Below are 25,950 nucleotides of genomic sequence, written 5' to 3'. Positions count from 1 at the left end.
ATACTAGGCTCGGACTGTACGCGGTATCGTACCGGAACAGTAGTCTTTGAAAACCACCTTGGCGTAGTGATGAAGTTGTGGTCTTATAATTATAATTGTTTCGGATTCGATTCCTGATTCCTGCTATAATACTGAACGGTGATCAAAGAAAACAAACAACCGTTTTGTAAATTTTTTATTAGGAAGTTAAGAATATTATTAGATACTTAACTAAAACTTAACACTTATGTATATTTCTTCATTAGTATTACTATAAGGGATCAACCTTTTTAAATTTATTAAATAGGCCACTTATGTTTTGGACTCATATATGGAGAGTTCCGTATCTTGACAGCTGATGTTGCTTTGTCCCGCTCGTTAGCTTCGCTCAAACCTCAGATACACCGTCAGTCACATCCACCCAAATCATGTGCGGGCAGGCTGGTGCCCCGGTAGTAGCAATCGATAATTAAATCAGTTCGCTTTTGCGGACTCTGGACAGACCGGTGTTCCGGTAATAGAGTAATAGGTAAATAATTAAATCAGTTCGTCTATATGGGAGTGTCGGATGTGTGGTTAAAATAAGATGTTACTGAATTAGAAAACGGTTAAATCGAGTGTTGGTGTTAAGTTTACATGTGTTAAAACTCTTAAATATAATTATATTTATTCTAATCAGTCTTGGCACAATCAATTCTGTACTATTTTCTCTTTAAAAACAAAATAAACATTTTTAATGTTATCACAAAATTATAATAAGAGTCATTTATTTTTCTTGGTCATAACTACTTTGTATAACTATATTATGATATTAATAGTAGGTACCTAATCTTTATTTTCAGTGTAAATCCAGTAAGTAAGTATATAATAGGTATCATATAAGTAGCTGTCTCTTGTAGGGGCTTTTACACGCCACGATCTTGCGCCGCCTGAATTCAGCGGCTCCTTGCGACTCGTCTTTCTGTTTTTCGAACAATGTACCTCGGCCATTACCACTTCAGCTTCGCAACACACTGATCTATGTCAGTTACTCTGGCTCTCCTACGGTTCTCATCATATCTGATTTCATCACGTAGAGAAATTACTCCAAGCATAGCTCTCTCCATCGCCCACTGAGTGACTCCGAGCTTTCTTATGAGGGCCGTAGTTAGAAATCAAACAAATACAATTAAATACCTGGTCAAAAATCAATACAAATACAATTCGGTCCAAATATTATTAACAAAATATAGACAATTATCAAAACCATGTTCATATCTTTTCCCTAACCTTTCAATACTTGGCCATGCGCCCAAGATTTCGTTTGGTGTCAAACTATGTGTGGAAGCCAATCCCCAATATATACAGTCTAGGGGCAACCAGGGTTTATAAGGACTTAATCTGCGATCATGTGTTAAAGTTAAGTTTAACTTAATCTTCGACACTATGTACGTGAAGTAAACATCTTCTAAATTGATGATGGGGACTTCAAACGCTGCCTGGAGAATCTCTTCTAATCTGCTACCTGTAAATAATGCATGTAAGTATAAGGTAAAAATCGTATACTAATTGCCCATGATACTTGTGTAAGTCAAAGCCATTTTTGTTCAAAATTCTGTACCGTTCCACTCTACATTTTTTGATATCTAGTGAATTGGGATGATGCCTATCTCAAAAATAAATTATTTCTTGAATGGAGAGTCTTCCAAAACTCGTAAAAACTACTTCAGCTGTTAGTTTAATGTTTGCTAAACATTTTAAATTATCGATTTAACTAAAGAAGTACGTCAAATTACGTGATATGTCACACAACTTTAAAAAAAGTTTTCTTTTCTTTTAAAGCATAGATTTTTTATTTAAAAAAAATCGGCCAAGTGCGAGTCAGACTCGCGCACTGAGGGTTCCGTACTCGGGTATTATTTCCAACATTTTGCACGATAAATCAAAAACTATTATACATAAAAATAAATAAAAATCTATTTTAGGATGTACAGGTAAAGCCCTTTCATATGACCAACTTGGTATAGTTATCTTATTTTGAAAATTGAAAAAACACATTTTAATATTTTTTTAATTGATGTAAACACAAATTCGCGGTTTTCAAATTTATTCCTGTACTTGTGCTCTAAGACCTACCTACCTACCAAATTTCATGATTCTAGGTCAACGGGAAGTACCCTATAGGTTTCTTGACAGACACGACAGACAGACAGACAGACAGAGAACAAAGTGATCCTATAAGGGTTCCGTTTTTCCTTTTGAGGTACGGAACCCTAAAAATGCCCACCTTTTATCAGGTAGCCTGTCCCCGAGAGGTATTCCGGCACGAAGTCATGTCGGTGCAGCCAGCGCGGCACGTACCACTTGTTGTACGCGTCGCGATGCAGGTAGCTGTTCACCTTCCTGTACCCTGACAATTTCACACTGATATTATAAAGGAGAAAGTTTTTGTATATGTGTGTATGTGTGTATGTTTGTTACTCTTTCTAACCTTCATCTTGAAATATAAAAAAAATAATAGCAATACTGGTACCAATAAGATCCTTTCCAGAATTCTGCTGGACCACTCGTCTCAGTACCCAGGGGTTGACCAGAACATCATCATCGGTCTTGAACAGCATGAGCTCGTCCAGGTGTGAAGGACACCTTCAGTGATTAATGTAATGAATGAGAACACTAATGCCATGGTTAACTTTGTAGAGCGACAAAATTAGTAACTACATTTGCACTTCTGCATATAAAAAGTAGGTAGCTAAGATTCCTGATCTTTGAGTTGACTCGGACGTGGGCTTATCCCACGGCTTTGAACCTTGCAAATTGATCATCATCATCACCTCATCGCCGACCCACCACTGACAACGGGTTTCCTCTCAGAATGAGAAGGGTTTGGGTTATAAGCATTAGGTAAGTAAACCACCAGAGTCTAGCCCAGGTACAGAGCTATATACTACAGTTCAAGAGACTTGTAACAAAGCCTCGAGGCTTCACCTACAATGGCAGGTGTCAAAGTTGGCTAAGAAACGACTAGGTATGTGACATGGGCCGTCGTGGCAGTGGTAAAGAGTTTTAAATATTATTATAATATTTTTAAATGTTTGATTTCACGTGATAACTAATACTAACACGCTGATACGATACGTACGAGTACGTACGCTGATGGTACGTGATAGCTAATATTTGTCAGATGTCGATTTAGGATCAAAACGAAAGCTCATCACTCCAGTTCACTCTAATAGGTACTGAGCTTAACGCACACCATCACTGTAAAACTGTCACGGTCAATAGGGCCAACAGACACACCCCGAAAACAAAACAAAAAAAATTGCCTTCAGTCTGTCACTACCTTGCGGCAGTCCACTGCATCATCAGGGCAGACTTCAGGGTCAGGTTCTGGTAGTGGTCTAGGAACTGGAAGATTATCATGTCACCGTACGCCTTTGCTTCTAAATAATTGTCTGCCTGAAACAAGGTTAATATTAATACTAACATCTTCGATTAAGTTCCGAAGCGATATAGTTTTCAAATCTGTTGGCAAATGATGCAATGAAATGAAATTTAATTTCATGTAGAACATTCTGTGCCACATAAATAATATTATGTCAAGATTTTATCACCGGTTCGGAAATCAGATTATGCAGATGATCCAGACTAAGATAGAGCGCGCTTGCCTAAAATATCTCTATTCAGTATTGATTTGAAGGTGCCTATAATATTAGAAGTGGAAGGAAAAATAGAACCTGGAAGGGCATCCCATAAGGAATGCTGAAAGATATTAAAAGTGGGAGGAACTGATGCCAGAAGAACGTTTCATAGCTGTTGCAATTAAAAACGAGGAAGCAAATCACTTTGTACCTACAAGTACCTACTTGTCCGTGGAATTTTCACTACGTACGGGTGCAAAGCTTGACGATGCCTTCAATACAATCCTATTTTATTTTTTATTGAAAAAGAACACAAAACCATTATAGAAAGATAGGAGTCGAAAAGTTCGAGACAAAAATATTTTTAATCTAGGTTGAGATGTGTGGAGGCTCGGGGAATAGGCTCACCGTAAGATCCTCCACCGCAGGTCCATCCAAGCCCAGCACAAAGTAGGCAGGCACATACTTGCCCCACGTGTCCCTGATGGCCTGCCGCTGGGCAAACCTCTTCGGTGATGACGTCACCAACACCAGCACATCCACCCGCTTGTTGTCAGAGCACACCGTGCTTGAAGGCTCGATGAGGACACTTCTAGAAGATTTCATAAAAAAAAATTACGCACATCATGATCTCAAAGGTTGAAGTCTATCAATACGCACTTGGCCAGCGTGGTGGGCAATGGCCTAAACTCTTCTTATTCTGAGAGGAGACCCGTCCTAGGCAGTGACGGATTAACCCTTAATCAAATTAAGCAATTGCTTAGGGCATCACGTCTGAGGGGGCACCAGAAGAAGCAAAAAAATTCGTCCTTAAGGCATCACGTCTCAACCACACCAAAAAAGTTTTTTGGTGTGGTTTTTGGTGACGTGAGAGTAGGAACTTTTCGAGGACTAATTTGAAAATTCGCGCGTTTTAAGTTGACATACGGCCGTATTCACAAACGTTACTATGAGGTCATGATGAGGTCTCACAATGCGCTCGAACGCATAGTGTAGGTTCCACCAATCAGATCATTGTAAATTGACGTGATACAGTCATCTGATTGGTGGAACGGACACTATGCGTTCGAGGGCACTATGAGACCTGATATAGTAACGTTTGTGAATACGGGTGATAGAGTCCGATCTAGAATCATAACCCGACTCCGCTTGCCCACTCGCTGCCCGACAATTCGAATGTCCCCGAAAGCCACAAGGCACATTTCAATAAATAAATAAATAATTATGCTTTGGTTTTTATTGTTGTCGCACCTACTCCACTTCTAAAGTACGTTACATCTCATCATCTTATTTTACAAAAAACTAATGTTTTTAGGCGATAAAGGTTTAATTAAAGATCGATTTTAATTGACATACGGATAGGGGGGCCCACAGGCATGGATTGCTTAGGGCATCAAGTAGTCTTAATCCGTCACTGGTCCTAGGTACTGGGCTGGTGATGAGTTGATGACGGCATGGCGATTAAAGTTACGTCATGAAACTTTGGCCGTCAATAAATTCAGAAAGGCATGGCTTGGTGTTCAGAACGTTCCATCCGTTTGAGTACTACGATGTTCAGGTAAATTGTCTTGAAGGTACACAAGTTATAACTGTTGTTTTTCGGGTTGTGCCACACAATATGACACAGTTTATTCCGGCACTTCTTCTGTTTGAGGTCTTTTGACTGTAATGCTCAAGTATAAGAGGCGCCGGGATAATTTAACCCGTGGGTATAACTGGTAAGGTGTGGCACGGCACGGCTTTCAAAAAATAAACGTTTTTTCGTTCTTTCTTTCTTTCAAAACAAGAATACGTGACAGAAAATGCGGATGCTGAAAAGATGGTCCAAACTTTAGCGATTCCTTTCATGCGAGTAGATTGGATGTCGACCACATAAGAAAGCCAACGCTCATACTTGGTGTCTTACATGTTATCGAGGTAGCTTTTGAGGCTTCTGTTGATCGCGTAGTGGTCGAGGGCCAGTATCGGCTGCGGTGGCAGCAAGACCTGGCTGGTCAGGTCGGCCAGACACCACGCAGCCGCGATAGCAGCTAGCACCAGCGATAATACCGCGAGGCGCGCTGCTATGCCTCTGCGACGAGGTACTGTGAAGACTTGGAAGAATTTGACATCTGGTGCATTAACTAGGCCCCATTCTATCTCGCCACTCTCCCTCACCACTGTGAAGAAGAGTGGAGAGATAGAATGGAGCCTAGTTAATGCGTATCAATCGATTGCGTTTGTTAAGCAACGTTAACCCAAGTCGGTAACTGGATGGGTGACCGTTTTCAGCAATCCAAATTTTGCCTTTTCGCTTCCTCCGTGCTTTAGAGAGCACGTTAAACCATCGGTGAACGCTGGTCCAACCAAATGAACCACTGGTCTGGTTGGAGGCTTTGGCCGTGGCTAGTTACCATCCTCTACCGACAAAACAGTGCCATTGAGCAATTTAGCGTTAGAATAAAAAAAAGCTAAATCTTTATACTTATCCCGAAATTGCCACCAACTCCTTTGCTATGAAATATGGGTAACATGTAGATAACAGAGATAATAAACGCTTCCTATCTTAGCAATATCAGGTGATAGGTAGATTGTGAAAAATCAATAAATAAATGAATAATTCAATTAATTTAGTATTTATATTATTACTTATTTACTTAGGATAATGTATTCCATACAAGTATACCATGGAGGTGATGGAGGTATAGATACTTATTGCGGAAAACAGACTCGCCATAATATTACCCTATTAACTCTGTGTCAACCGTCATATCAGGTTATATAGTGTGTTATCTATGGTCATATCTAAAGTTTATAATATATTTTCGCATGGATGGAGGAAGTAATAATTCTTCGCGACTACCTTTTAAACTTTGCACTTCTGTACAAAATTTCAGCTTTCTAGGTCCAAAACCATAGATATGTCCAAAACTTATTCAAGGCAAGAGTTTGGGCTGAGCCCTGTTATGACGTATTCTGTGACTGACTAGGCGTTGATGAGGCAATCGGTGAGTCAGAACCAATTTTAAATTATATTCCTTAGATTTACTTACAAAACAATTTCAGATAAGGCACCTTGCGCTTCATTTTCCTGAAAATAATTGCAAATTTTTAAATGTAGAGGTCCATGATGTAGAGTTACGAATGTTACTCCATAATGCCGTCAAAACATTTACTGATTTTGACAATATTTTTTTTATTAAATTAAAGGTTGTATCACGTTGGTTTCATGTAAAATCATGGAACTAGGAATCAGCTTAGCTATTGTAGGTACACATTTTCCGTACCTTAAAAGGAAAAAAGGAACCCTAATAGGATCACCTCGTTGTCTGTCTGTCTGTCTCAAGAAACCTATAGACTACTTTCCGTTGACCTAGAATCATGAAATTTGGTATTTAGGTAGGTCATAAAGCACACGTAAGGGGAAAAATTCGAAAACCGTGAATTTGTGGTCACAAAAATAAAATAAATTATGGTCACGAACAAATATTGTAGTCCAACTTTCAAAGTAAGATTACTTTAGCAAGTGGGGTAGGTATCATATGAAAGAGCTTTACCTGTACATTCTAAAACAGATTTTTATTTACTTCAATGCATAATAGATATATACGACTATATAGTAGGGAACCCTTGGTGCGCGATTTTGACTCGTACATGGCCGTTTCTTTTTTTTTGCTTGGACAGTCGTGTTTTTCAAGTGTTTGTCTATGGAATGCTACCCATGAGAAATTGTGGAATAGTAAAATAGTAAAATTCTAACTTACCAAAGTATTGATGCACGACTAACGCACTAGCAACACACGTTAACACAGAGCATCGCTATTTTTTTAATGTACGAAAATAATACTTAAAATGAAGTAGGCATAGCTACGCCATTCCTAATCGCTCCTAACTAGTTAGAATAGACGCGAGTGCGCTCGTATTATCTTTCGTAAACTAACCGCAAACGATATTTCGAGTTTTGGAGTGTTATCCTTATCTTGAGTAAAGATTACCTATTTATTGGTCATCTATGAAGGTTTGATTTCTTCGACTTAGCCAACTATTTTAAGAGAAGTAGCGCGCTCCTCAGCTTTTCATACAAAAGTACTTAATACCTAGATACTTTAGTTTTCCTTAGTTTACAAAGCTGTTATCAAGTAGCTTTTCGCTGAAATGCGAAAGAGGCATACTATATAGAATTGTTAACCTTCCATACTATCGCACTTTTGACATGAAATATGATGAGTCCTTTTTCAAAATTTACGCACTAGTAACTATATCAAATCTTTGAAAAAAGCAACCGCCGAGTTTCTTGCTGATTCTTCTCGGTAGGAAGATTTGACGATTCAAAAGAACCTACTTGTAAAAGTTACCTAATTTGACTAAACATTTCATTCTATTCTAACTAGTTATTTTGTCCTTCAATCACGCAACGGATCTACGTGATCTTTTCCATAGATAAACGTTAAAGACTGATGGAGAGCGACATAGACTAATTCCAAAAAATCCAAGAAGGTCCACGGGATTTTCAAAAACTTAAATCCACGTACCTATATTAGTAAGTCTACAAGTCGCGAAAATATTAAAATCAATCAAATTCCATGACCTCGAGTAAAGATTAAATTACTCATTATAAAACGATAAATCCTACTTACTCTACCTATAACTACTAACGTAATCGTTTTTATGGTTCCGTAGTCAAACAAGGAAACCCGTCCAGTGTCTGTATGTCTATGACTGTGCGTCACAGACATTAAACTTTAGAAAGAGAAGAGATAACGGTTTCGTAGAGCGTTGCCTCTGTCGTTGAGACCGGCGAAACATCACATTAGGTATGAGTATCAGAGACGACGCTCTACGAAGCCGAAATCGCTTTCTAAAGTTTGATGTGCATTATTTCCTGCCTAAAGACGTTTTGTTATAAGCATACGGAACTTCTAGTCTAGGTACCTACTCATAGATCATCTTGGCCAGTTAGGTATTTAAAAATCTACCCGGGTCAATAAATTTGATCTCTTTTAATTTAAAACGTACAAACATTGGAATTCAGCACAGTGATAATATAGACATGAGCCAGTGTGAACAAAAAAGTTTGGAAACTCTGGCTTGGTTTTGACTACTAAGTAGTTACCTACTGAATATTTTTTATTTTTTATTCAGATATAAGTTAGTCCGTGACTGCAATCTCACCTGGTGGTAAGTGATGATGCACTCTAAGATGGAAGCGGGCTAACCTGGAAAGTGATGGCAGTTTTTCATTAAACCCATGCTCCTTTGGTTTCTACACGGCATCGTACCGGAACGCTAAATCGCTTGGCGGCATGGCTTTGCCGGCAGGGTGGTAACTAGCCACGGCGGAACCAACCCACCAGACCTACCTACTTTATTTGTTTTTTTAAACATGATTAGTAATTACACGCTTTACCTGAAATTTCAGGTCAGTTCCTTACCTACAATTTCAGAATTACTGTCCCAACAAAATAAAAACAATTGTGAAAACCAGAATACTTTAATGAAAACTTACACTATGTACTTATTTAATTAGATAGTCTTTGGTGAACTTGTATATACCACCGCCTATCCACGACTTTAGCGGCGCGGCGAGCGGAGCGGGGCGCGGGGAATATGGACGAGTGGAGTGCGCGCAAAATAAACAGTTCACTCTGAATTGGAGCCGTATGACTGCGCATTGTACAAAAAACTGATCTCAACCGGACTTGCGTATTTAATGAGTCTTACATTCGCATTACTGAGGTCTGTAGGTAGGTACGCTCGAACAAACAAGTGTAGTTCCACCAATCAGATTATTGTTCACGTCAATTTTCAATAATCTGGTTGATGGAATCCGCTATTGGGATCCAAAATATGAGTTCTACGCATTCAAGGTATTCCTTTAGATCCGTGCCGAGGTCACATGACTATACCAAAGCTACGCATTTTATTTCCAGCACTCGCCGCGCTGTTCCAGGCTACGAAAGGTCATGGGCGGACAATAGGTAATGACTGCTGGGTTCATTTCTCATCAGACGGCTGCTTGACCCAGAAGCCCCACGGCGCGGTCCCGTCGATTCTAGTGGGTCCGCGGTACACTTTTATCTGCACCCGGCCGGCGTCATCTGAAAACATTTTATTTGGCGTCAGGTAAAAAGACTTCTCGAAGATAATGCAACGTGGATAAAATTCAAACTTTGATATACTTTAGCCTCAAAGTAAATAGACCTTTAAAGCCTTGTTTTAAAGCTCAAGTTCAAACCCCGCCGCTCCCGCCCCGCCTCCCGCTGTCATGGAGGCCGCGGCCTCAGTGAGAATGAAAAAGCACCGAGTCTATTGAGTGTCCTGAAGGTCATGTCGTGGTACATGATCAATAGATCACTTTGTAGGTTAGTAGTGTTCGTTCAAAGTAACCGACATAGCTCAACGGCTTTCGAAGGAGTGTCTGTCTGTAATTTCGAAATAACTACCTCATATTAAGCTCATATGGTTATTTGAACGATACCAACACTGAATCACACGTTTTTAAAATTTTTGTCTGTCTGTCTGTCTGTGTCTGTTTGAAAAGGCTAATCTTTGGAACGGCTGAACCGATTTTTATGGGATTTTCACAGACAAGTAGAGGATTGACCAGGGTGTAACATAGGCTACTTTTTTAACCGACTTTCAAAAAGGAAGTTGTGTTTTTCTACCTATGTACACCGAATCTCCGATATTTTTGAACCGATTTGCGTCATTTCTTTTTTAATCGATAGAGGAACTTTGCGACATTGTTTCATAAAAAATTTGGAGTCCAACTCCTCAATCCTGATGCTGCAGGGGATCTGACCAATCCACGCGGGCGAAGCTGCGGGCATCAGCTATGTGGCATAAATCCCGAGGTGAGACGTTGCACTGGAAGCGCAGTGGTAGCACTCGGACAGATGACATCAAACGAGTTGCAGGGAGCCGCTGGATCAGGCCGCGCAACACCACGCCATGACGCGTGGAAGTCCCTACAAGAGACCCATGACCCAAAACTGACTGTCAAAAAAGTCAAAAGTCAAAATCATTTATTCAAAGTAGGTACAATTGTACTCCTTTGATGGTCGAAATTGTTAAACTTGTACGATATAGTGGTGATAATTAATTACGTTACTTAAAACTAAAGCTACGAGGGTTCTACTGGGTGGGTAGGTACCTACTGTGCTAAAAAAATTGCGTTCTATGACCTATGCGGAAGAAGAGAGCAATGCTTTTAGAGTTTTAGTCATCATAATATGTAGGCATTGTGAACACAATAAATTAACAACCAAATTAGCACCAATGAGCAGTCTACAGTCTGGCCACTTAGAAAATTCCAATTAAACTTTTTGAATGATATATTTTAACATCGGTTATGTCTGAAATCGCACGATCAGCAGTGAAGCCTATGTTTATTGTCTTACGTCATTACTTTACGTCTTACTTATAGACATTATGATGACCTAGTGGTTAAACTTCGGCCTCCTATTCGGGGTTCAGGCTTTGGTCCCGGGCCGCACCAAAGTTTTCTCTGTGATATTACACATACCTTTTCTCTCCGAAGCGTGATTTCCTCCGCCATACGACTCTTGTGGCCTCCCGTTGACCAGCGTGAGGAATGAGAGCATTAACACCACGCACCACAGTTTTCTCTGTAATGCAAATAAAGAAACCGGTCAGGTGCGAGTCGGATTGGCACACGAAGGGTTCCGTACAAGATATAAAACAATGTACTTTATGACTTTAGAAAAATGCATGGCGGTTATTTTGTGAGTCGCCATCTTCGTTTATTATTTGTTGCTATACTTAGCAGCAATAGAAATAGGCACTTTCATTACACTGAAAATTTCAACTCTCTTAACTAAGTACCTATCTGTCAAGTGGGCTATATGGAACCGTAATGGTTCATAAGATATAGCCCACTTGACAGACAGACGGACGGACGGAGATCGGAGGCTTAGTATTAGGCGTCCGTTAGTACACGTTGACAAGTGCTAAGTGATTACCGCCACCCATGATCATTTGCAGCACCAGAACCGCCGATGCGTTGCCGGCCTTTCAGGAATTTGTTGGTCCGCCCCTTGAATAACCGGACCATGTTGTAAACTAGTGGCAAGTCACAGCGCCGATGGGAGTCGATTCCAAAGTTTGCACTTGCGTGGCAAAATAGGTAGGTTTATTCGTTTTGATCTATTTATTTCTATTGCAAATACATCCTCAAACTTCTCCATTGTACTAAATAGTATTTCAATGGGTTAGTTCTCAGGAGTAAGGATTTGAGTCAATCCTAAAACTTTCTGGATCACTAGGTATTCGCTTATTCAGCAGGAATAAAATAATACAAATATTGCAGTTTCTAAGATTTATTTTTGTTACAATAATTTATAAATTCAATCAACTGGGTTGTTAACAAATTCCAACTCACATTAAATCGGACAGACGCTATAGAGTATAAAAGAACCAACAACTGCTATACCAGGCTGTCATAGGCTGGAATATTTGATGAAAGTAACACATCACTTGCTTTAATGGAAACATAGGAAAACTGCATGCCTGAGAGTTCTCCATAATATTCTCAAGTGTGTGAAGTCTGCCAATCTGCACTTGAGCAGGTTGGTGGACCAATGCCATGCGCTGCTCATTCTGAGAAGAAATATGTGTGTGTCACAGTAGTGAGCCAGCAAAGGGGTTGATCATAATGATGATTATGATTCATACAAATTTATGTATAAGAAAAAGAAATAAATATATTACTATTCCATGATCCATTGACTTAATTTTAATTAATATTGTACTACTAGAAGGGGCATTTCGATCAAGTGTGTTCCATGAAGCTGTCTAAATTACTATGACCTGGCCATCAAGTTATAAGCAGAGGTGAGTTAAGCAATCATTTTTGTTCAGAATGACCTAGTGCATAGTTTGACAGAGTAATAGAAAGTTGCTCTTATTTCCATATAAATTGTTCATGGGACTATCACTCAAGCTTTACTAGATTTCTCAGAATTTCAGCCCGATTTCTCATATGTTGTATGATGCTGCTTGTCCATGTATGGAATAGTTCTAAGCTACGATAACATGGAATTTTGTTACTGAAATACTTAATACATATAATATGCGACAGGCTGAGCTGGTAATTGGGGTGGGGATGCCCCACACTCCTGTATTTACCAGTGTGCGGGGCGTATGCCTTGCGTCATACCCTGATCGCCATCTTGACCTGTCGCATACTATAGTTAACAAAGATTACTCCTTAACATAAATTTTAATACTAAAATGTGTAAAATATAAAACTATAACTATATTTTACTACTCCCCGAACACTTATCAGACTCATTTCCACTATCTGTGGACACAGTTTGAGCAGTGTTGGACTTGATTTCCTCTTCCTCGTAATCGCTTAGGGAAGAACAGTCTGATAACTCAGCATCTATCCACAATTTAGCCTTTTTCTTTCCCTTACTTTGTTCAACCTCCGCTTTGCGTTTGACACCTTCTTTAGATGTACCCGCTGCTTGCCAACCGGCGTCCACAGCCGCACTGACGCGCTCAGGCAGTTCCTGCCTCTCTTTTTCGTATTGAGGATGCAAATTTACGTCAATTTTTGGCTCAGCGATTAGCCTTTCTAACTTTTTTTGCTTTCTCTCAGCTGCCTCGCGTTCACGATCTTCCTGGCCCTCTAACCACTTTCTTAACCTCTTCTCTTCGTTAATATCGCGTAAACGCCTCCCAGAAAGGTCTCGGCATGCTTCACGATTAGTGGTTTTCTCGATTTGAGCGCCGATCGCACGCAACATCGAACCGAAACCTCCCTTCCCACCGACGATCCTTGAGCGCACTCTGACAACATTCTCACTATTCCTTAGAATACAATCGTCGTACACAAGCTTACCGTCCAATGTTACATATAAATCTTCCACAGGAATGCCATATTGTGTTGAAATATTGTGTTTCAATTCGAACACGTCTGTGTATGAGGTGTTGAACAGCAAACAGTTTTCAAAATAAATCATGCTGGCCATTTTGTCCGTGTTTATATAAATTAAAGAAGTTTATAACAATAAATGAAAATATAATGATAATATTCTTCAATAATATCCACAAGTTCCACAATGTTTTTGATGAAATCACGAATCACGATTTTGCCCAATTTTGCCAATCGATAAAACAGAGAAATGTCAAAATCAAAAGAGGTGTCCCATCCCATGAGTACATCCTCTATTAATCTGTGGTCAAATGTTTATTTACAGCCCTTGATGTCAGTCTTTTTAGTCGACGTAGTTACGTTGTTTCATCATGGTTTCATCATGTAAATCTTTGTAAACAGTATCCTAAAAGGAGGATCCCCACCCGCGTGCTGAGAAGCTCATGAGTCATGAGTTATGACATGAGCTCCTCAGCTTACATCGCATGTTTCGATCCTCCTAAAGAGATACACCTGCACTGCACAGTTACTGGTAGAATAGGGACAGGCTTAACTTAATTTATACAGGCAGAAAAGGTAGAGTTTGCTAATGAAAACTGTGATTTTTAGCTGTTTGAGGGATCACATATAAAATGCCACTTTTTGTTTTAATAACCTTCACCGCTGGATTTATAATCTAAGCCTCACCGGTTTCTGACACAAGATTTATTTGATAGTGTGTACCTACCTAAGTAACTACCTACTGTCCCTACTGATATATTATAAATTTTTATATTTTACTAACGTTTACGAATGTTTTAGCAATAAATGTTTAGAATATAGCATTTTAAAAATACAATTTTATGGTTACAATTAAAAATAGGCAAGTGTGTACTTACAAAAGCAATCATTATTTCTGCTAAATTCTCAATGCAGATGCAATGTAACTAGATAATGTAACTTTTATGTAAACGTTTAACTTTGTGTAACTGAAGGTGCCTTACATTATTGCTGATCTTTTATAGGCTTTTCATATTGAACCCAATCTGAATTATTCCATTCACCCCAATTTCATACTTGAGTGAACACAAAAATATAATAAAAGAAAGTGAAAGTTGGTCAGTTCATGTTCTTTTTCTATTTACGTAGGTATCTTGTTACGTTAGGTTGCTGAAGTAGGTATTCAATACCTACAAAATTAAAGTGATTTAACAGTATTCAGTATGATGTTGTTTTAATTCTACAACTAGGTATGATCTACCGTAACTATATTAGGTATATCTAACATTGAGCAGCGAAGGCAAGCAAAGGCTAACAATGGACGTGTAAATTTATTATATTAGTAAATACTCGCTCGCCTTCGCTATTAATAAAATATATTATTATTTAACATCAACATCCATAGCGTTACAGAGCTGAAAGTTTTTACAATTTGGAGCGGCCCACATGTTCGCCTTTGTTGCTCAATCAGTAGTGTAGTTGCCCAGTATTTTCACGGTTTTCAGTTTTCACCGTCACTATGTTTGATTAATTTCTAAAGTTACCCATATCCACTTTTATTCTCTTTGATCGATAATTATACTCTGTGATATTAGTCTATGCAATTTTACGTTGATTGACGCCATTATTGCATTCGTGCATCTGTCAAACTAATGAAAGATCCAATAAAATTTGAGCTTTTTAAAATTAACAGGAAGTCGCCTTCTTTCAACAGACAACGGGTGATATCTAATTTCGATTTCTTGTGATTATTATGGCTCAGAATATTAACCCGCATTATGCGTCGTCGTCGAATCCAGCTAAACAAAATGAGGACACTATAAAATTAAAAGACAATCACGCCGTGAGCAAACGGTAAGAATTTTCGATAATCCCCTGTGTTTTTAATTCTCGATCCGTGGCTAAGGTTTAGTGCTTGTTACAGATTGCAGAAAGAACTTATGGAGTTGATGCGATGCGCAGACAAAGGGATCTCTGCGTTTCCAGAAAGCGAAAACCTTTTTAAATGGATAGGTACTATTAACGGGCCCGAAGACACTGTTTACGCGGGACACAAGTACAAGCTGTCCCTAGAGTTCCCCAACTCGTACCCCTACGCCCCGCCCGTCGTCAAGTTCGTGACGCCATGCTTTCACCCCAACGTGGACACCTGTGGGTTAATATGTTTAGATATATTGAAGGACAAGTGGACGGCTCTGTACGACGTCCGCATGGTGCTCCTGTCCATACAGAGCCTGCTGGCGGAACCAAACACACAAAGTCCTCTGAACCAGCAAGCCTCCTACCTATGGCCCAACCAACCCGCCTACAAAAAGTATTTAGATGAATTTTATAGTAAACATAGAGACTAATAGTTTGTTAGATTTAACTGTATGAGTTATGTTGAGTTGCGTTACTTGTGTTGTGAATGTCTGAGTGTGAACATGGAGGTCTTTTTGTTATCCTTATTTCTAATGTCAACCAACCCAAAGCAAGCAATTCCATTTAAATAAACACATTGTAATAGACTGATGTTGATATTTATTGTACTTCACTAATTTTATTATTGTATAAAATTGTAAACTTTCTTGATCTATGCACTTGTCGCTTGCAGTCTTTCAACAATTTCAACAAACAAAGATGTTAATATGTTTAATGAAAGAAACTGATTAATACAATTATTTAGTTCAATTCCAAATTTTGTTTTTATTCATATTGTTATTTATTCCTGCCTCATTTTCTAATGATCATGCTTTGTTACAGATATGTGCTTTGTGGATCACATTCTTGTGCAAATTATATCTATACATGTAAAAAGATAAAGACTGACATATCAACATACAGCGTAACCTGTAGGTCTAGAAACTTGAGAAAAGCTTCAATGGCTCAATGGTTAAGGAGCGGAGTGAATTCCCAAAGATCTTTGTTTCAAATCCGACCTATTGGCTGTTGCACTATTGTCATATCCACTCCTAGCACAAGCTTTACGTTTAGTTGGAGGGGAAAGGGGAATATTAGTCATCATTAACATGGCTAAGATTCTTAATAGAACAGAAATATGTATAAAGGCTTGTGCTTGGCTGCAACCGTCGCCACAGTAGGTGATGATATAGACTAAGGTGGAGCATGCTTGCCTAGATAGTGCCTATTAACTCAGAAGTTTTGAGGGTACCAACAATATAGCTGGTGGGGAAAACGAAAAGGCATTCCATTTTCTAGCAGTGCATATAAGAAACAAAGCAAAATGCTTCATTTGAGTCCATGGAATTTCAACTATGTAGGGGTGTAATCTTATACAAATTGAGGACTATGGTACTGTATCATCTTATAAGCTTATGTCCAGTTTCCTAAAGGCCTTCCATAATACAGGGTTACACTGGATTGTCTAAACTTCTAACTTGTCTTTATTCTGTCAATCCCTCATACTGAGTATCTCCAAACTTGGCTTACTTGTATGAAACTTGCAGTCTTGGCCTGCCTTCTGCCACTTCAACTTTCAAATAGGGCTATGTCAGACTAACATAGCCTCAAACTTAGTTTTTGTTCACTAGAAATAAAATTAAAGCTATTTTTTTACTATGAACTTATTTGTGATGCAGTCTATTCCACAAATTCAGTCACTCGCCTAGCTATGAGAGGCAGCTATGATAGATTTGGGAGATTCATAGAACCTGCCATTGTGTCTCAGGTCCCAAAACTGTAAGAGCTAAATGAGCAATTGAATTTGTGGCATCAAAAGTCATGTCATCAAGCACAAATTAATGTAAAAATAGCTTTAGTTTTATTTTTAGTGCACAAACTAGCTTAGAAACCTTTCTGAATCAAAGTAATATGAATAAAGACTCTTGAATGGTCTATACTTTTAATATTTAATTGAAGGTTGAATCAAATTAAAATAAAACATTTGAAAATTCTTAGGTATGTAAATTTGATTTAATAAGTTAACAAATTACAACAACTTATTTACACTTTAGTTCCCACTTGTCGCCCACTATTACTCCAATAAATAATTTACTTAATTTTATTAATAAAACTTATTGGTACATGTTTGCTCACTTGTTTTATAGGATTTGTATCTGGTTACATATTTTATTAACAAGCTTTGCCTGGGAATTTATCTGTGTGGATTTCGTTTTTAAAAATCCTGTAGGAATCCCATCATAGCTATAACCTTATCACTCGTTGTCCCCACCTGACTACCTACGAAATCGCATTAAAATCGGTTCAGCAGTTTCAAAGATTAGCTAATATGACTTACTAGCTGATGCCTGCGACTTCGTTCGCGTGGATGTAGGTTTTTTAAAATTCCCGTGGGAACTCTTTGATTTTCCGAGATAAAAAGTAGCCTATGTGCTAATCCAGGGTATAATCTATCTCCATTCCAAATTTCAGCCAAATCCGTCCAGTCGTTTTTGCGTGAAGGAGTAACAAACATACACACACACACACACACACACACACACACACATACAAACTTTCTCCTTTATAATATTAGTGTGATGAGCCTAATAAACGATAGATTTTTTCGAAATCACAGACAGACTTCACAGACACACTTCTTTATTTGTAGGTACATTTACTGTTTACTCAGCCATTTTGTTCCACATGAAAGTTAAGATTGCTTCGTGGGAAGCTAACTACGATATTTAAGACATCTATAGAAAGATATTGCACTGTTGCCTTTTTAACCGACTTCAAAAAGAAGGAGTTTCTCAATTTGTCTGAATCTTTTTTTATTATAACTTTAATTCAGCTTTATTTACTTTGATGTAGGTTGAAACTGGTCGCTGGCGTATTAAAACAATACACGGAGATGACCAAAAGGGCATATCAGAGTAAATAATGCTGACTTTGAATTGTATTGAAAAAGACGCTACACCGAAGACATAAGTACAGTCAATCTATCTGTCATCTGTAAATATATCACTTCCAAATCGACGTTTGCGTTGCCAAGCTTAGCAACAGATTACAGAAAGATTGAATATTGATGACTGATGGTTTTCAATAATATAGGTAGGTACTTATAGCTTAAGGTAGAAACAGACTGTTGCGTCAAAAAAATCTTAATCTTAATATTTTGTATGGTTCAAATCAGATTATAAAAACCCACACAACACGATCTCAGGCGTTTTTGACATGTACGAGCCTTGTACAATTGATTTTACTGCACATACATATTATTACATTGGCACACACATCTCAATATTATATCAAATATCAATCAACAGTAAAATTGCGAAAAAGAAAAAATGGTAAGTACATCAAATCTTATGAGTAAGTAAATTAGTGATTACTTATATTAAATGGAATAAGTTAACAATTTTGGTCATAATATACCTATCTACATTTATTTCATAACTATCTTTATATTCGACAAGGGTGCAGACATATTACTGTGTTGTGGTGTGTTGTAAATTGTAATTAATGTACAACACAATCTGGTGCGATGACCGACACGACAGACATTTTACATGAAGAGTAGCTTATACCCGCGAATTCGTGTGGACTACACAAATTTCAAACCCCTATTTTACACCCTTAGGGATTTTTATAGAAATCCTTACTTAACTGATATCTACGTCAAAACACAGTACTTTGTTTGCACCTTTATAAATAACTACCTACATTATAAATGCGAAAGTGTTCGTTTGTTGGTATATTGGTTTGTTACGCCGCAAAATTAAAACGGATCGGCGTGATTATTTGCATGGATTAACTTAAAAATGTGGAGTGACATAGGTTATTTTCTATCCCGAAAATGAAGTTCCCACAGGATTGGATAAACAAATCCACACGGGCGAAGTCGCAGGCATTAGCTAGTAACAGTAAATAAATAAAACGCTACCTATACTACACTAACAAAAGACTAGAATCAGTGTCATTGATAACATTAGTAATTTAAGCCTTGGTCACACACGACACAACAGCGACGCAACGATTTTTAAAAACCTAAATGCATGCGGACGAAGTCATCTAAGATTGATGAATCAGCTACTGGGTATGTTCAAGGAGGTATTACTCTGTGGTGTCCTTGCCCTGTTGATCATGAGAAAGGTTTAAGGGCGTACAGTACCACCACTTTTATAAGTCCATCGGTAAAATTCGCTTGCGTAGAAAAGTACATCAATGAAATACAGACCTTATTCCTTGACGTTAAGATTTTAAACACAAGAGCAACAGACTCGTGCTATCTCGCTCATAATTCGCATGTACTAAACATGGCATGTGGGCAAGTGGACGGACGCGCGCTATGATTGGCTGAGATATTTTCGCGCCATTCAATAAAAGATTTCTGCGCAGGTACATCGGTGTAACTTATAAAAGTGGTAGTACTGTACCCGATAATATGCTCAAGGACTGTAAAATTATAATAATTTCATAATACTAGGAATGGTTAATAGTATATCACTTTACACTGGGAAGCATATCGAAGAATAGCAGTTTTCTGAGTTTATATCGAATTTAACAATAATAATTAATATAATTTATATTATATCCTTATCCCTGACACTTAACATAGTATTATATAAATAATGATTACATACATGATATTTTCTTGTCATATTTTTTATTTAAATAATATTCCTCTAGCTATACTAATAGGTACTTTGCCTGCTCTGTGGAGATCCTTGCAGAGACCTTAGTCCAGCAGTGGACAGTGGACATCTATCGAGAGACTACAACGAAAGCAGAAAATTATCAGCCAATTGGAAGTAATTGCGATCGTCGCATTGTGGCTATCAGATTTAATGCTAAGGCCCCTGTGTTGTATTTCACCGACTTATGTTGGACCGACTATATCAGTTAGCCGAGATAGGCGTAAATGCTTTAACCCTCCGTCGTCAATACAAAAGCTAACTCTTAACAACAATCAATAGTATGACCAAAACTATAACAGTAACAGCAAGCATCATGATGCAATGCATTTTTCTGTTTTGTCTCTGGTACCTCTCAGCTTTCTGCAACTGTTTGTACCCCTCGTGGACTTGCACTTGCGTCTGCTCTACGTTGTAGTCTATTCTATCCAGTACCGTGCCTTGTTCATTAACCATTTGCGCCAGATCCTTGAATATATCGTTCAAATCTACTATCGATTTCACTATCTTGTTAACTTCTTCTTCCCTTTCTGCCACCATTTTAGTGTTCTCCTCTTGCATCAATAATAACTGCTTTTGGTTCAAATTTTGTTTTTGGAAACTACCCTCAGAATTTTCTTCTTCAAAATGATTCTGGGTTGAAGTACTCGGTAAGGAGAACAGCAAATCCGTCTGGTTACTGGTCAGGCCTGGTAATAGTTCGTCTTGTAAACTCAGCTCCTCAAAATTTGGGAGGTCGAAGTAGGCATTAGATCTTTCCTCTCTCGACGTTAGGGATTTTAGGTAGTTAGATTGCGCCGAGCGAAAAGTCACGCTCAGATCTTGGAGGATCGTTACTAAAGCTAGAACTACATTTGTTGCTAGTTTCTGTTCGGATTTGCTACCTGGAAATTTGGAAATTTGGATTCATTATTTATTTGTTTTAAAAATTATGTGTTAAGTAACTATTTCTAAGCTCTGGTGAATGAGTTTTATGAAAACTAAACCAACTTCTTTTTTAAAGTCAACTACAATCATCAAAAGCCAGTCCGGTGCTGACCGGACTGGCTAGAGGCGGGCGGGAGGGAGAGCACACTGACCGTGTCTGACTTGGGCCCTGATGGGCGCGAGGCGAGCGTGCGCCTGCGCGAAGTGGCGGCCAATCTCCGCCGACAGCCGCTCGATGTGCCGCTGCTCGCTGCTGTCGTCGAGCGCGGGCCGCCGCAGCTGCTGCTCGTGGCGCGACTGCAGCTCCGACAGCTTCGTTCGTAACCTGGAGACACAAAGATGAGCTATTCTTGCTGTTTGCTTCTTATTCTAGGCTGGCCTTGTCACGTCAGCAAAAGTTTGACATGCATCAAGTTCTAGACTCCCACAGACTCCCAGAGAATCGGACATCCGCTTTTGTTGCTCGCAAGATACACACCAACCGGAGTCAAAAATTTGCCAGATCAGAATGTCAGAAAGTAGTTCTCCTTTGTACTAGATCCCGCAATAAGCAGGAATTTGCTTCAGAAATATCTGATAAACCAGTGCATCTAAGATTAGCTGGCTAATAATGTGTGGAATGTGGATGTGTCAGAAAGTTTTCTGCCAAACATTCTGATAATATTATGGGAGCAGCATTGGATTATTTAGTATATTTAACAGATGGCCGAAAATTGTATGAATGTGTGCCCCAGAACATATAGAGATGAAATCTTAAGTTGTTGCTTCGTGCCAACCTCCTAATTTGTTGAAGTTAGTTCAATAAATGTTCGGCATTCCGAGCCAGTGATAAATTATTTTAGCCATTCAAAAGCACCTGTATAAGTTTATTTGAATAAAAACGAATTTCATTTTATTCTATTATATTCTAAAGACTAATGTTAATAACACACCAACCTAGTAATGATATAATGCGCCTCCTCCAATGAGTCACTCCAGGGTGGAGGAGCATGACAGTCCGAGCGAGTCTCCAAACCTGCCTCTGCATCATGACTGCTGGACCGCATGAGCTTAACCCTTTCAGACTCATTTCCCTTTTTGAAAAAGTAAATTTTGGTTTAGGATCAAAAAAGAAACTAGACCACATTTTTTATTAATGCTAATTTAGTGGTGCACAATCTCTAAGTTAACAGGTCTAGAATTAATAATGCTTTCTGTTTCTGCAGGGAACAGTAAAAATAGCTGTTTTGACTTGCCAATTTAGTTTATGTACCTACAGAGTTTGCAATCAGGTACCCCACCTGGGGTAATGGGTAAGGTGGTCTTGCGGATCTTACAAATCCATAATTATCCATTAGAAAAGTGTTTGTTGTTCTAAGTTTTAATCCTGGGCCGCCTGAATTAATTTTGTTGCTGAGGAAAGCCAAGTCTCGTTAAAGTGTCAGAAAGCAGACACGGTCACGGCCAGGCGTCGCGTCGTTAAAGATGCAGCTACTCCCGACTAATTTCTGGCAGGCCAACTTAGATCGCGTTTATTGTACTCTCGGTCTTTACAGTCTAATCAATAGATTTTTACCTGTTCTGCGAATATTTGACGACCATGGATAGCGTTATTGCGCATCAACACAAACACTTCTGTTAAACTTCGCGACACCATTTTAATATACTCTGTAACACTATCTTGAAAAATAGTTTATTTTGTCCTTATCTCCACTTTTCACCTTAAAATAGTTTTGTTGATAGAAAACTACAAAATATAATAAATTGAACGAATATACCTCCGACTGTCAACAGTAACGTCAACGTCACGAGATGTCACTGTCTGTCAAGATTTTTTTTTCTCTCGTCTGGCTTTACACAGATTAGCCATTGTCAAGTTTGTAGTTATTTACTAGTTAGGGAAACATGAGGGAAACTAAAAAAATGGACTTCGACCGTGCCGACGCTCACCAACACACGCGCGGCGCCCCTCTAGAACGCTTCCCAGTCAGTTCCACCCTTATATATACTTAGTCTGAGGTTCCACCACCAAAAAACACTAGAAAAACACAAAAACTGGCCACATTTAACAAAAAAAAAAAAAAAAAACATTCCATAAGGGCACCGCACGCCCGCCAGCTAACACCAACACAGACGAAGTCCCTCAAAATTAGTAGGTATATATTGAAGTTGCCAACCTGGTAATTAATATATACCATAATATATACTGTGTTGTCTATGGTGCCAACTGCCAACATATTCAATACTAGCTGATGCCCGCAGCTTCGCCCGCGTGGATTGGTCAGATCCCCTGCAGCATCAGGATTGAGGAGTTGGACTCCAAATTTTTTATGAAACAATGTCGCAAAGTTCCTCTATCGATTAAAAAAGAAATGACGCAAATCGGTTCAGAAATCTCGGAGATTTCGGTGTACATAGGTAGAAAAACACAACTCCCTTTTTGAAAGTCGGTTAAAAAAGTAGCCTATTTTACGCCCTGGTCAATCCTCTACTTGCCTGTGAAAGTCCCGTCAAAATCGGTTCAGCCGTTCCAAAGATTAGCCTTTTCAAACAGACAGACAGACAGACAGACAGACAGACAGACAGACAGACAGACAAAAATTTTAAAAACGTGTGATTCAGTTATGGTATCGTTCAAATAACCATATGAGCTTAATATGAGGTAGTTATTTCGAAATTACAGACAGATACTCCAATTTTATTTATTAGTATAGAATAGATACTCTGTGCTGCCAACTGCCAAAAAGCGGATGGTCATAGAGTGATGGTCCCGCCCATAGAGTAGGATTGTCCCGCCTAGGGTAATAAATAATAATGTAAATGTTCTGTGGTGATGGTCTTTGCGTGGTGTTTTTCATAAATTAGTGTTTTTTGTTGCCAAAGATAAACGGTTTGATTTTGTTTTACGGGTTTTACGGTGATTTTTATACGCCTTCGATTAGGTAGGAACGCATGGGTTTCATCGGTTTCGTTTTCAACAAGGAAACAATATTCATGATCGTCACGCAGTCCCAAGTTAACGCTTTGTACAAAATCAAATGAGTGTGCCTACTTACGACGCCGGCCCAGAGCATTTTCAGCAATTTCCTTCGAACAGGATAATTGTAATACACCCCGGATCACTCTACGTTCGCATAGGGCGCGCATCTGATCTACTACCAGTGAAACAACTTCATTGTATAGCGAGAAAACGCCATCCCGGAGGGAAAATCTACCGCGATCCTTTCGTGCCGCCGAGCGTGCCCAAGACGAAAGAACTGATCGAGGAGCTGGAAGAATGTCGTCTGCAGATCTCCCACACGCTGCAGTCCTGTATGCAGTCGCACGGCGGGCGGCGGTATGCCACGCCGCCGCAGCAGATCGCGGCTTTCAACCGCCGCTCGCTCCCGGAGCCCGCAGCCGACGGGGAGGCGTGGCCGCAAGTGCAGTGCGACCTCGTGGTGGGTGACCTGGTGCTGGACGTGGACCCCGAGCTGCCCTACAACGTGCACTTCCCGTTCCGCCGCGGCGACTTCAACTTGCACTCCGAAGTCGGCGGCTCCATCTCCTCCGTTCTCAACGACCTCTTTACCATTTGGAGCTCAATTATTGAATACAAGCTGGGCATACCCTTGATGGAACTGGTGAAGTACCGCTGTGTTCTATTGATACCAGATATCTATTCGAGAAGTCATCTAAAGTACCTTACATCGCTATTATTGAAAGATTTAGGATTCGGTCACTGCTTTCTTGTTCAAGAAAGTGTAGGAGCGACATTCGGAGCGGGCATAGGCTCTGCCTGTGTTGTAGATATCGGTGACCAAAAGACTGCCATTTCGTGCGTTGAGGATGGCATCTCACATAAAACTACAAGATTAAGAATGGATTATGGAGCCGGGGACGTATGTCAGGCTTTGTCCTGGATGTTCCACAAGAGTGCATTCCCATACAAGAATTGGAATGAAAATGTCCCAAGAGATGTTTTCCTGATGCGCAACTTGTACCAGGACTTTTGTCACATCAATTTAGACGTCTGCGGACCTCAAGAGAAGACATTTCTAGTTGACCATCCTGGAGATATAGTGAATAAATATACTTTACAAGTTGGTGACGAATGTATCATATCACCGCTGTCCTTGTTTTACACGGATCTACTTAAAATAACCGGGCAGAAGACTACTAAAATTCAAACTCGGCAACCTAGTGATGCAGAGGACCCTTTCGATGCTGAGTTTTTGAGAGAAACAGGAAGAAAACGTGAGCCAGCCGACCCTACGGCGAATGAAAGTCAACAGTTTGAAGGGGCGAATGAAAGTCAGCCAACGGCAAACCCTGATGATGATATAGTGGTGGATACTTTAGAAAATGGTCCAGGAGAGGTCACCCTGGCCCCTGGCCAAGTTTTGAGTTTGGACGCTGCAATACTTCAAAGTATAGACTGTTGTCCGACTGAGGAGTTAAAACGTAAAATGTACAGTAGCATATTAATCGTGGGTGGAGGTGTTAAAGTCCACGGCCTCAACTTGTGGCTTCAGAACAAGCTAGCTTTGCAAATCCCTTACACGTACAAGACTGAGCAGCTGGAGATAGTGACCTCCCCCAAGGACATAGACCCCGCCAGCACTGTGTGGAAGGGTGCAGCCGTTATGTCGTGCTTGGAGTCTGCAGCCGAGTTGTGGATTAACCAGATGGAGTGGAATAGATATGGGCTCAAAATATTAAGAGAAAGAGCTCCTTTTATTTGGTAAAGTAACAATTTGTTGAACAAGTGTCGTTTAATTGCTTTCTTACACTCGTGCATGAGAATGGCAGCTGTTAAGGAGATGTGTAGTCAAGCAAGCCACAAGGATCTTGATGCTTGTCAGTTTTTTTCCACTATTTTTTCAAAAAAACTCCAAAGGCATGTAAAATAAAATACTTAAATTTTGTTCAACTTTTTAATTTATAAAGAAACAAATGTTTGTTAAGTATTACTCATAAGCTTTTTTTTTTTATAACTTACTAAAATGGCAGAGGTTGGAGATTTCAGTAT

The 25,950-nt window shown here is 39.3% G+C and overlaps 5 protein-coding genes across 9 annotated transcripts in view; 2 read left to right on the top strand and 3 right to left on the bottom strand.

Annotated features, from left to right (window-relative positions):
* Positions 1 to 201: 201 nt before the first annotated feature.
* On the bottom strand, positions 202 to 7,558 carry LOC123865038 (beta-1,3-galactosyltransferase 5-like). Of its 5 annotated transcripts, none has more exons than XM_045905858.1 (8): positions 7,343 to 7,554; positions 6,632 to 6,669; positions 5,506 to 5,692; positions 4,008 to 4,191; positions 3,302 to 3,417; positions 2,492 to 2,604; positions 2,246 to 2,368; positions 204 to 1,483 (listed from the first exon to the last, which is right to left on the bottom strand). In XM_045905858.1, the coding sequence occupies exons 2-8, from the start codon at positions 6,663 to 6,665 to the stop codon at positions 1,167 to 1,169; spliced, it is 1,074 nt and encodes a 357-aa protein (XP_045761814.1). In that variant the 5' UTR covers positions 6,666 to 6,669; positions 7,343 to 7,554; the 3' UTR covers positions 204 to 1,166. The 5 variants fall into 5 exon arrangements, with proteins under 5 accessions (XP_045761818.1, XP_045761815.1, XP_045761814.1 ...); XM_045905860.1 differs by having other exon boundaries at positions 5,506 to 5,683; positions 7,343 to 7,553; XM_045905862.1 differs by lacking the exon at positions 2,246 to 2,368 and having other exon boundaries at positions 202 to 1,483; positions 7,343 to 7,558.
* A 4,343-nt stretch (positions 7,559 to 11,901) lies between these two features.
* Positions 11,902 to 13,727, bottom strand: LOC123865040 (replication stress response regulator SDE2). Its single transcript, XM_045905863.1, has one exon. It carries the CDS (start codon positions 13,574 to 13,576, stop codon positions 12,854 to 12,856), a length of 723 nt encoding a protein of 240 aa, XP_045761819.1. The 5' UTR covers positions 13,577 to 13,727; the 3' UTR covers positions 11,902 to 12,853.
* Positions 13,728 to 15,067: 1,340 nt separating this feature from the next.
* On the top strand, positions 15,068 to 16,135 carry LOC123865751 (ubiquitin-conjugating enzyme E2 C). The gene is made up of 2 exons (XM_045906970.1): positions 15,068 to 15,312; positions 15,383 to 16,135. Exons 1-2 carry the CDS (start codon positions 15,212 to 15,214, stop codon positions 15,807 to 15,809), a joined length of 528 nt encoding a protein of 175 aa, XP_045762926.1. The 5' UTR covers positions 15,068 to 15,211; the 3' UTR covers positions 15,810 to 16,135.
* A 2,584-nt stretch (positions 16,136 to 18,719) lies between these two features.
* Positions 18,720 to 22,738, bottom strand: LOC123865506 (syntaxin-16). Its single transcript, XM_045906565.1, has 4 exons — positions 22,516 to 22,738; positions 21,897 to 22,033; positions 21,113 to 21,285; positions 18,720 to 20,917 (listed from the first exon to the last, which is right to left on the bottom strand). Exons 1-4 carry the CDS (start codon positions 22,594 to 22,596, stop codon positions 20,292 to 20,294), a joined length of 1,017 nt encoding a protein of 338 aa, XP_045762521.1. The 5' UTR covers positions 22,597 to 22,738; the 3' UTR covers positions 18,720 to 20,291.
* Positions 22,739 to 23,736: 998 nt separating this feature from the next.
* Positions 23,737 to 25,950, top strand: part of LOC123865502 (actin-related protein 8) — a 32,572-nt gene continuing 30,358 nt past the window's right edge. Inside the window, exon 1 of the mRNA XM_045906559.1 lies at positions 23,737 to 25,672. Coding sequence (XP_045762515.1) covers positions 23,978 to 25,666 — 1,689 coding nt within the window. The 5' untranslated portion in view covers positions 23,737 to 23,977 and the 3' untranslated portion in view covers positions 25,667 to 25,672. The remainder of the gene's footprint in view (positions 25,673 to 25,950) is intronic.

This window comes from Maniola jurtina, chromosome 5 (assembly GCF_905333055.1).
Source record: "Maniola jurtina chromosome 5, ilManJurt1.1, whole genome shotgun sequence".
Classification (NCBI taxonomy): Eukaryota; Metazoa; Arthropoda; class Insecta; order Lepidoptera; family Nymphalidae; genus Maniola; species Maniola jurtina.
The sequence above is the reverse complement of the archived record's forward strand: the minus strand, read 5'-3'. Positions and strand labels throughout refer to the sequence as shown.